The following is a 12,289-nucleotide window of genomic DNA, read 5'->3' as shown; positions in this document are numbered from 1 at the left end:
CAGGTCTGTCAAGGGTGAAAGGTCAATAAAATGTCAACACGGTCATTAGGATTACGAAGATATGTCATTCTTAATTCACTAAAGCTCGGGATTGCAATATTGTATAAGTATAATTAGGTACAAGAAAAAAACATAACATCTCCAAATGTGTATTTGACCTCTACTTATGTTGACGGTTACAGAGGTCATCTTGTCCTGTAACCAAGGACACTGCTTTAATTACAAAGCTAGAGGACAAAAGGAAATGAACACAGCTCTGGGACTCTGAGTCATAGAGAGTTGAGCTGCCCACTGATAGCCGTGTAATCACTTGGACCTGTACAAACACAATAACAGGAGTGGTTTTATCCCAAAATCATTCTACTTGTACTTTGATGAACATGATGCACACATTTTAAACTTATCTTAGGTTTACTGGTTTTTACTCGGCTTGAGATCCTCCGTTCATTTTCTTCCGTGTTATATCACAATATTTATTCAATTTTATTTATTTATGGGGGAAGGAAAAGAGTTTATAGTTTATAAAAGTCATGCCTATAAAATTTTTAGTGTGAGTGTGTTCCATTTGATTTGTAATCTGGGAGACTTCAGGGTTAAGCCAGAGTGTGTTTTGCTGTAGAAAGAGATTAACATTAATAGCTGTGCCAGCAGTAGGGTGATATATAGAAATAATGCTAGACAATTGTTTTGTTTAAAATCAACTACATTTAATCTAGATAGCTTGTGATAATTATGTTACTATTTCATGATATAGGCACATAACACTATTATATATAGATCCGATTGTACCAGCCAGTAGAATTGAGTCGTTTCCTGGAAAGTACCAAATTCCGAATGAAATTAGATTATGTTTCCATGCTGTGCAGTGGATTGAATAATGCTATTTTAACAGTAGAAGGATAGGGGCTATATTTTGTAGACTTGTCTATTGGCAGAAAACAGATATTTCTGTCAATGATTTCACCTCACAACTGGTTCTTATAAATCAATAAACTGTCCAATGTTTGATGGTAAGTCTCATGTGACTGTATTATATTTTACAGGCCTTCAAACGGAGACACACCGAGTTACCACCACCACCAGCCTACAGTTTCCAGTCGTCACTGTCGTCTGCCAGGGTTATTAGTGTACAACCATTCATTGACGATTCATCAGTGAGGCAGATACTTGGAAATATTGGATGTAAATGGACATGCAACCAAGCTAACATACATCATTGAAACCAGGAAACATATCACTCTCGAGCAATACGCTTCTATTGATACGCTTCAAATCTTCTAAACAGTTGCTATTCATCTGATATCGAGACTAAGCCTGTGCTCAAGAGTGTGTACTGCTTGTAGGCTTCATGAATGTGTTGCAATGCGGGGAATCCCAGACCTTTGGCATGATCTGACCGAGGGTTGGAGACACGAGCGTGTTAACAGGAAGTGTATTCACACCCTCTCCATATGTCGAATCGTCATTAGCTAGATAGTGATGCCACCATCGTTATTTGGTTGATAATGATGGCCACCGTCAGTCCACTGTGGCCTAGCAATGGGGAGGCAGCCCTGACTCCCAACAGGAGGAAAGACAATGATGTCATACAGTCTAACAGTAGCGGCACTCACGAGTCACGGTCGCCCTCCATCAGGTAAGGTTGTACCTTATCACACGATCATCAGTTTCTACACAGTATCTTTTAAAAGGTTTATCATTGCTTTGCTATTAGTCTCTGTAAGTTTTGACCATATATGTTATACTAATCATTGATTCACCTATTTCTACTTAACACTTAGATATAAAGGGAGGAAGGTTATAAATAAATTCATGTTGTGACTCAGTTGGGGGGGGGGGGGGAGGGTTATTTTGTAGGAGTGTTGGTTATGACTACAAGGTGTTAAGTTTGGAGAGAATTTTAGCAGAGACGGTTACCCTAAAATGCAAGGTCAGGGGTATCCCTGTGTAGGAGGGTGGGACTGTGAGGTCAGGAGTATCCCTGTTTATGAGGGTGGGACTGTGAGGTGCAAGGTGCTGATTACGAAATTATGTGGTTCTTCAAAAAAGGGTTGGACATTTATCATTACTCCACCACCAGCATTAGATTAAGTGTTAATTTGGTAAATATATACCATGTATCAAAAGTCTGCCCGGCTTTCTCATTTTTTTGGTCATGCCTACAGAAAATGAGTTGAAATTTATCAGATGAATATGTAATATCATGTCTCTGGTACATGCTTCCTGTCATTTTCCCCTTTCTGACAGAGTTGCCGCCCTTTGAACTTATATAACCCCCACAGGAGGTGTTCTTCCATATGTCAGATTTTGGTAGTAATCTTTCTGGGATCACTTTTACAATCTTGGAATACTCACGGTTGATTGCACTATATGCTACACTACACATAAGTGTAGCATAGCATAATGCAATCAACCATGAATTAGCTACACATAAGTGTATAGCATAGTGCAATCAACCATGAATTAGCTACACATAAGTGTAGAATAGCATAGTGCAATCAACCATGAATTAGCTACACATAAGTGTAGAATAGCATAGTGCAATCAACCATGAATTAGCTACACATAAGTGTAGAATAGCATAGTGCAATCAACCATGAATTAGCTACACATAAGTGTAGAATAGCATAGTGCAATCAACCGTGGGTATCTGACAATGCTCTTATACAGTCTCATGAATATTCTAAAATTTGAGAAAAACAAATCTCTACAGTACTGAAAACGGAAAAGTCCCTCTTTGATGAACTCCCTGCATACTTGACTCTAATTCAAAACAAACAATATATATCTGTAGCTCACTTAGTTTGTACAAGTAGAGCATATCTTTTATTCATGAACTGTTATTATTGTGGTTGAAATGTCAAAATACTGAACTTCTTTAGCATTGTACGCAACTCTAAGCAGCTGTTCTGGATTGCAGTTGTTCTCTAAATACTACTTGGTTGACAATGCTTTGATCTTGATCACAAAGAGGAATATTCATGAAATCTTTATTGATTTACAATGATAAAGTATATGCAAATCAAAAGATGCTGGTTGATTGAATTGGCGGTTACACAGATCACACTCAGGGGTACATCTGCACCCTTTTATAGTTACAGTGAAGAATTGCAGCACCCCAGCTCACCTAATTGCATCAGGTCAATCTTGTATTGGATGAGTCATGACATGTTCATATCGTGAGAAATGCTGGAATCCTGCAACATTTCATTACTTTGCATCTGAAATGTTCACAATCATTTTCTGGAAATAAGATAATAAAAACAGTATTTATGCTATTAGTGCCATTTTGAAAATGGTTAAATTAAAAATACTACTCAAATGATTAGGGCAAGCTTTGAGGAAACAATCAGGTACATGTATATATATATATCAGTCAGACCAATCAATGTTTTGTAGTTGATTCAAATTTTACTGACTAAGAAAAGCATCTTAACATTTTATTTCTTGACTTCAACAGCAATTCTCTTGAAATGTTTTGTAAAACTATGGTGGATATAGTCTATAGATGTAAACTCGATTTATTTTACAATTGCAAAACAAAATATACCAACATATATTAATCACACTTGTTGGCCCTGATGGAAGAATATGAAGCTGTTACTGTGGGAGGAAACCAGAGTACCCATGAGATTAAACCCACATGTAAATATAGTGAATATAGCTCTGATGTTGGATGATGGCTGCCGGGCCATCATGACCATTTTATTTCCAAAAAATAAAGTTTTCATAAATGTTTTTGCCTAAACTTAGTGGAAATAATGACTATACAGAATATAAATTCAGGCATTAGGTACAATTAATGTTTAGCAGTTATTGTTTTTAGTCCAGATACGTCACTTGATCGAGATTTATGTGTTTCCTTTATCGAGACTGAAGTGCCTGTTGATTTAATCAATACAAAACTCTGCATGACACCACGTAGTAAGTGTATCATGATTGATCCTGGTTTTCTGCTCTCGTCTGCAGAGATCTGTCGATTCTTGTCTTGTTTTCATCTGTATATAGTTCTGAGTTTTTGTATTCTGTCTCCCCTGTACGGATCTAAAGATTCTGGTGTCCTCTACCCCCTCTAGATCTACTGAATCTTCAAGTTTGCTGCTTCCCCTGTTTCTATTGAGTCTTTATATATATAGTTCCCTGGTCCTGTCCTTCATCCCAAGGATCTGTTGATTCTTATTGACTCCTGCTTCTGCTCCCTCTCCCCCATCCCACTGCAGGTACATGTATGAATATTCTTATTATTTAGACTCTTTCACATCTACCGGTATGTATGTAGGATATGGATATTCCAGCTGAAGGTTCACAAAATGAGGTTTCACCACATTTTGTGATCCCAAGGGTGGAATATCCCTATCCTACATACACACATATAATGAAAGAGTCTTTTTCTCTCATATCACTGGTAAAAATGTCTCTCAACCATCCATTTTCTTCATATTTTTCTTTATTTGATTTTTTTCCCCCCCAAATGCCTATAAATGTGATCAGATTGTCAACATCCAAGAAAAAGAAGTTCTATTAACAATACTTTGAAAAATCAATGCAAAAATCGTTTTTCCAATTTTACTTAAAATTGATTTGCACTTCCAAATACTTGATCATTTTACGGAATACACCATACTTTTCATTCTTCAGTCATTTTTTTTGATAAAATACTACGTCACTACATAGCTATCTTACATGGGCTAACTCTATCATACATGGCGAGCTGTGAGAGAAAATTGTTTTCTGGGTGGTGTCTTGATTTATTCTTCTTATTTAATTATATATATGTACGTTTCCTACCGGTGAAACATGGGAACTATAGGTTCCCTCTCGCCCATGTTGTAGGTATATGCATCTGTACGTAACGCCGAAGTTTGTAAATGCATTAGCAGCTCCATTACTTGAGGGATTTTGAACAAACTTCACACAATGATAAAGGACCATCATTTCTCAGACAAGTTTGAGTTTCAGGTTTTGGGGTCAAGGTCAAGTTCACTGTTGCTATTTTTAGTGAGGGACAGTAGGGAACGGTTAGGGGACACTTAATACTTAGCAATACAATACCCAGTATGCTTGTTGGTCTAAGTAATCAAGTTGAACTCCTTCTGTTTGGTGAAAACACATCACATGATGTGCCAGTTTAATTCTTATTGGTCTGACCATGATGAGTAATATTTTAACTTGCCCCATTCTTTAAATTGGTCGACATGACTAATGTTGGCTAACTCGGAATTAGTCTAAGAAGTAATCTCTGAACCCTATTTTATTGGTACAGTATAATATGTGATATGATCTATTAAGTAACCAGTGTTATCTTAATTCTGACTAATAAATAACTTACAAGTGATTTGTTAATTTAGTTCTAATTGTCTAATAACTTACAAGTGATTTCTTAACTTCATTCTAATTGGTTGGATAACCTTCAAGTAATCTGCAATTTCCACTGGGGTCTCAAATATTTAGTATTTGCATGTACAACCAAACTGATCTTTTAGAGCTGAGTGAAGACATCCTTCACTGTTTACTGGTCCAGGACACATCCTTGAATTCTGACGTGAGGTGATTAATTACAGAGTACATGTAGATTAATTAGTTTGTACATTTTAATAGTTCACAGCCAGTTCACACATTAATTTAGTTATGGATTGTCGCTTGTCAGAAAGATGGCATATATCACACAGAAGATATCAGTTTTGATTGGAGGTCAAACAATTGACAATAAACAGTTATAGTTGCATCTGGTGGCAGATGGTTAGTCAATTGATAAAAGCATCTGTCATTCTTTGAAGGCAAACACAATTACATTAAAGCAGTTGTTAAAATATTGATTGTTTTGTGTTAATTGATATAGAGTACAGATATTTGTTTTGTGTTAATTGATATAGAGTACAGATATTTGTTTTGTGTTAATTGATATAGAGTACAGATATTTAACTTTGAGTGATTTCACACAGATCCCTATATAATTATTATGTGAATATCGCTTAATACCATGGTAAGTGCAAGAAATTAAAACTATAAGAGGTCTGAAGATGAGCTTTGCCAGTTACACTAAATATATTAAGCTATTTATATTTGGTACACCTTGGGTGATCTAGGCCAGCGGTATAGTACTGCTATGGTTTTCTTTGTAAAAGATCAGAAATCAATTTTGTATGCCTTCTGCCCACCACAAGGAACTAAACAAATCCTCAGTTACAGGCTAATAAAAAAATTGTTGTACGTCAGATGTGTAATTGATGGGTAATCAATATATATAATGTAGGGCAACCTTTTGTTAATTAGTTTGTAGTCAGAAATAGTAAAAACTTCATGATGTACAGGTGTTATATATTCAGATGTATAGAAGTTATGTATTGAAATTTTGGTGCTGGATGTATGGAAGTTTTATATTGACTTTTTTGTGCTGGATGTATAGAAGTTCCAGTGTATTTATTGAAGTGTTATAGATAGAGTTACAAATGTAGATTAACTGGCATTATACATATAGATTTGTTTAAGTTTTCGACTTATAATGAGTAGAAAAAGTCTAAAATATATGCATTCACAGATTTATAGAAATGTCTAAACAATCATTTATAAAAACAGACTATTTAACATGTGGAGCCGACACACAAATAAAAGTTTATAGTGTATGATACACACATTTACAATGTACCAACTCCTTTTACCAATGTAATTGTTCCATATTAAGAAATAAATTGGAAACTTGAGGCTATATTTTAAAGAATATCCTAAGCGTTTTCTGTGTTGAAAGTCACTAATATTTGCTGAGTGTAATTGTGTGCGATACAGTAGGTTGTGGGCCAGAGGTCAAAGTGGTTGCAAAATTAAAAGGTTTGATGTATGAGAGTACTTTTGTATCAGTTACTTTGCTTTTCTTTCACTTTGAATAAGAATGTTGAGTGTTGTGGCCATTTAAATTGAAGTCTGTTGGTTGTATGATTTATCAAGTAATCTATATTCTACTGCTCCTGGATCTGTTCTGCTGAAAGGACTGGTTCCTGATGGCCTGAGCTTAACAGTGGAGTCACCAACCCAAATCTATAATAGCTGGCTTTATAATTTATCTTGTGACTTGTTAACTTGTTTAAGGCTTTGTTCCTTAAACTTTAATTCAATCAAATAGTTGCACGGTTCAGATATACACAGTTATACTCTTTTGAAATGCAACATGGAATACTATCAGATTTATTGAATCATCGGGTCTTTTGGTATATATTGAGTTTTGTTTTTTGCCGCCTGTGTCACCTGAGCACTTCAGGCCCTTAATTACCATCCCTGACGAGTCCCGGCAGGACAAAACAACTGTATGGTGCAGTCCAATTCATAATGGATCTACTGTTAAATGCTTACTCTCAATTTATTTTTAAATTAACTGATATCTTGTGTAATGTCTTTTGTACTAATCCTTCCTGTCAAACCAAGTGAATGCTAACCATGCTTTGTATCACCCCATATATGGTGCCTTTTGTTTGAAGTTGTATTATGTCCATTCTGTGAGCTTCCAATATTGATGGTATTTCTGCTTTGATCAAAATCCTATTCAAGCTCAACATTTTGAAATAGATTTTGCTTATGTGTATTCATAATGTTTTACTGCAAAAACGTGAGATTAATGTCCACGTTACAATGTTTGAATGATTCCTAATGTTGTAAATGACATTTCAGTCCTCGTGTGGTTTTATATATAGAACTATATATAGGACATAAACACCACGTACCTATTGAATTTGCCAATTAATGGAACGATGTGTATGTATACAATGTAATTGGAGACCTGTTGAACTAACAAACATACAGGTGCTTTAGAGTGAAATCAGGCAAGGCTTTAATTTGGATAGTCAAAAAATCATGTGTGTAATTAAGAGAGTATATTTCACAATTTTCCAAATCTCTGTTGAAATCTCAGGAGAAAGATCATATCATGAGAAACGGCATTGAAGTGTTTTCCGCTAGTTGTCATAGAACCAGTATTTGGATAAATAGTATTGAAATGTCTTCCGCTAGTTGTCATAGAACTAATGTTTGGATGTATACTTACGGATTTAATCAGTACGATGTGGAATCCCAGTGACAGATCTTATGGATCAGAATAATGTACTGTTTATGCTGTAAGTATATCTATAAGGGATTGTGTCAATGTTTTCATTGTAGCTTAATTACAATACTACAAGCCGGTAAGAGGCATATTTTAGGTATTGTTTACATATAAATCTGTATAGTAATTTCTTTGGTAAGTAAAGTATGCTTAGGTAAAGAAAAGCAAAGGGCTGTCTTTTGTGACTTTGGTTTCTTAAGTCTGATAGTAAAATACATAATTATATATATATAAGTAAAGAATATATTTCAAACTACTATTCTATCCTAAAAGGCTTTCTACGTAAATAACAAACCGGAGACTGTAAGCTAAGTGTGTACTATTGATCCTACAGAGAACCAATAGTCAAAGTCCCTCTAATGTTTCAACACTAAAATTGAGATGTTGAGGTGTGTTGGGTTCACTTAATGAGTTTTGAATAACTGAGGAGATATGGCAGGAAGGGGTAAGAATTTGATTGGTGGAGAATATTCAGCTGCATCATGAACACTACAGTTGGGTTAAAGGTAGAGGAATATTGATGTTCTGTCTTGTACCAATGTTCTTCATTAATTATTATCAAGCACATTGTTTGTTTACCTGGAATGTGGTAATTAAATCTCTGATAATCAGCTAGTAGCTGAAAGCGAATACCTGACAATCTGGATTTACTTACAATTAGCTTAAACAATTTTATCTATACAGATCTGGATTATATATATCTGATGTATCCAATCTCTATGGCCAAATTCCATGTTTTCCTATTTGGATATCTGACATAGCCTGAAGTCTCTATGTTTACAGATCTAGATATCTGACATTATATAGCTAGTCTCTATGTTTACAGATCTAGATATCTGACATTATAAAACTAGTCTCTATGTTAACAGATCTAGATATTTGAGATTTTATTGCCAGTCTCAATGTTTACAGATCTAGATATCTGACATAATATAGCTAGTCTCTATGTTTACATATCTAGATATCTGACATTATATAGCTAGTCTCTATGTTTACAGATCTAGATATCTGACATTATATTGCCAGTCTCTATGTTTACAGATCTAGATATCTGACATTATATTGCCAGTCTCTATGTTTACAGATCTAGATATCTGACAAAGCCAGTCTCTATGTTTACAGATCTAGATATCTGACATTATATAGCCAGTCTCTATGTTTACAGATCTAGATATCTGACATTATATTGCCAGTCTCTATGTTTACAGATCTAGATATCTGACAAAGCCAGTATCTATGTTTACAGATCTAGATATCTGACATTATATAGCTAGTCTCTATGTTTACAGATCTAGATATCTGACATTATATAGCTAGTCTCTATGATTACAGATCTAGATATCTGACAAAGCCAGTATCTATGTTTACAGATCTAGATATCTGACATTATATAGCTAGTCTCTATGTTTACAGATCTAGATATCTGACATTATATAGCTAGTCTCTATGTTTACAGATCTAGATATCTGACATTATATTGCCAGTCTCTATGTTTACAGATCTAGATATCTGACATTATATAGCTTTAGATCTCTATGTTTACAGATCTAGATATCTGACATTTTATTGCCAGTCTCTATGTTTACAGATCTAGATATCTGACATTATATAGCTTGTCTCTATGTTTACAGGTCTAGATATCTGACATTATATAGCTAGTCTCTATGTTTACATATCTAGATATCTGACATTATATTGCCAGTCTCTATGTTTACAGATCTAGATATCTGACATTACATAGCTAGTCTTTATGTTTACAGATCTAGATATCTGACATTATATAGCTAGTCTCTATGTTTACAGATCTAGATATCTGACATTATATAGCTAGTCTCTATGTTTACAGATCTAGATATCTGACATTATATAGCTAGTCTTTATGTTTACAGATCTAGATATCTGACATTATATAGCTAGTCTCTATGTTTACAGATCTAGATATCTGACATTATATAGCCAGTCTCTATGTTTACAGATCTAGATATCTGACATTATATAGCTAGTCTCTATGTTTACAGATCTAGATATCTGACATTATATAACTAGTCTCTATGTTTACAGATCTAGATATCTGACATTATATAGCTTTAGATCTCTATGTTTACAGATCTAGATATCTGACATTATATAGCTAGTCTCTATGTTTACATATCTAGATATCTGACATTATATAGCTAGTCTCTATGTTTACAGATCTAGATATCTGACATTATATAGCTAGTCTCTATGATTACAGATCTAGATATCTGACAAAGCCAGTATCTATGTTTACAGATCTAGATATCTGACATTATATAGCTAGTCTCTATGTTTACAGATCTAGATATCTGACATTATATAGCTAGTCTCTATGTTTACAGATCTAGATATCTGACATTATATTGCCAGTCTCTATGTTTACAGATCTAGATATCTGACATTATATAGCTTTAGATCTCTATGTTTACAGATCTAGATATCTGACATTTTATTGCCAGTCTCTATGTTTACAGATCTAGATATCTGACATTATATAACTTTAGATCTCTATGTTTACAGATCTAGATATCTGACATTATATAGCTAGTCTCTATGTTTACATATCTAGATATCTGACATTATATAGCTAGTCTCTATGTTTACAGATCTAGATATCTGACATTATATAGCTAGTCTCTATGTTTACAGATCTAGATATCTGACATTATATAGCTAGTCTCTATGTTTACAGATCTAGATATCTGACATTATATAGCTAGTCTCTATGTTTACAGATCTAGATATCTGACATTATATAGCCAGTCTCTATGTTTACAGATCTAAATATCTTACATTATATAGCTAGTCTCTATGTTTACAGATCTAGATATCTGACATTATATTGCCAGTATCTATGTTTACAGATCTAGATATCTGACATTATATAGCTAGTCTCTATGTTTACAGATCTAGATATCTGACATTATATAGCTAGTCTCTATGTTTACAGATCTAGATATCTGACATTATATAGCTAGTCTCTATGTTTACAGATCTAGATATCTGACATTATATAGCTAGTCTCTATGTTAACAGATCTAGATATCTGACATTATATAGCTAGTCTCTATGTTTACAGATCTAGATATCTGACATTATATAGCTAGTCTCTATGTTTACAGATCTAGATATCTGACATTATATAGCTAGTCTCTATGTTTACAGATCTAGATATCTGACATTATATAGCTAGTCTCCATGTTTACAGATCTAGATATCTGACATTATATTGCCAGTCTCTATGTTTACAGATCTAGATATCTGACATTATATTGCTAGTCTCTATCTTTACAGATCTAGATATCTGACATTATATAGCTTTAGATCTCTATCATTACAGATCTAGATATTTAACATTATATTGCTAGTCTCTATGTTTACAGATCTAGATATCTAACATTATATAGCTTTAGATCTCTATGTTTACAGATCTAGATATCTGACATTATATATTGCCAGTCTCTATGTTTACAGATCTAGATATCTGACATTATATAGCTAGTCTCTATGTTTACAGATCTAGATATATATCTGACATTATATAGCTAGTCTCTATGTTTACAGATCTAGATATCTGACATTACATAGCTAGTCTCTATGTTTACAGATCTAGATATCTGACATTATATAGCTAGTCTCTATGTTTACAGATCTAGATATATGACATTATATAGCCAGTCTCTATGTTTACAGATCTAGATATCTGACATTATATAGCTAGTATATATGTTTACAGATCTAGATATATATCTGACATTATATAGCTAGTCTCTATCTTTACAGATCTAGATATCTGACATTATGTCGCCAGTCTCTATGTTTACAGATCTAGATATCTGACATTATATAGCTAGTCTCTATGTTTACAGATCTAGATATCTGACATTATATAGCTAATCTCTATGTTTACAGATCTAGATATCTGACATTACATAGCTAGTCTCTATGTTTACAGATCTAGATATCTGACATTATATAGCTAGTCTCTATGTTTACAAATGTGGATACATGTCCTCCAATGTGGATATCTATCATAACTAGAGCACAGTGAATTTCTGACAATATGCCCACTATTATAGATAGATTTATTGCCATTTGTTCATTTTAGGTATTATCCCACCACTTTCTATACTGTATACTCGTCATCATAAATTAAATTGTTTCCTGTTTTTATTTCCTCCT

The 12,289-nt window shown here is 33.9% G+C and overlaps 1 protein-coding gene across 1 annotated transcript in view; it reads left to right on the top strand.

The window, feature by feature from the left end:
- The window catches only part of LOC117334939 (protein Aster-B-like), a 74,970-nt gene that overhangs the window by 22,650 nt on the left and 40,031 nt on the right, over window positions 1-12,289 (top strand). Inside the window, exon 2 of the mRNA XM_033894798.1 lies at window positions 1,044-1,636. Within this exon, the coding sequence (XP_033750689.1) occupies window positions 1,506-1,636 (131 nt within the window). The 5' untranslated portion in view covers window positions 1,044-1,505. The remainder of the gene's footprint in view (window positions 1-1,043; window positions 1,637-12,289) is intronic.

Source organism: Pecten maximus, chromosome 9 (genome assembly GCF_902652985.1).
Source record: "Pecten maximus chromosome 9, xPecMax1.1, whole genome shotgun sequence".
Taxonomy (NCBI): domain Eukaryota; kingdom Metazoa; phylum Mollusca; class Bivalvia; order Pectinida; family Pectinidae; genus Pecten; species Pecten maximus.
Note: the sequence above shows the minus strand (reverse complement) of the source record. Positions and strands in the feature narration are given on the sequence as shown.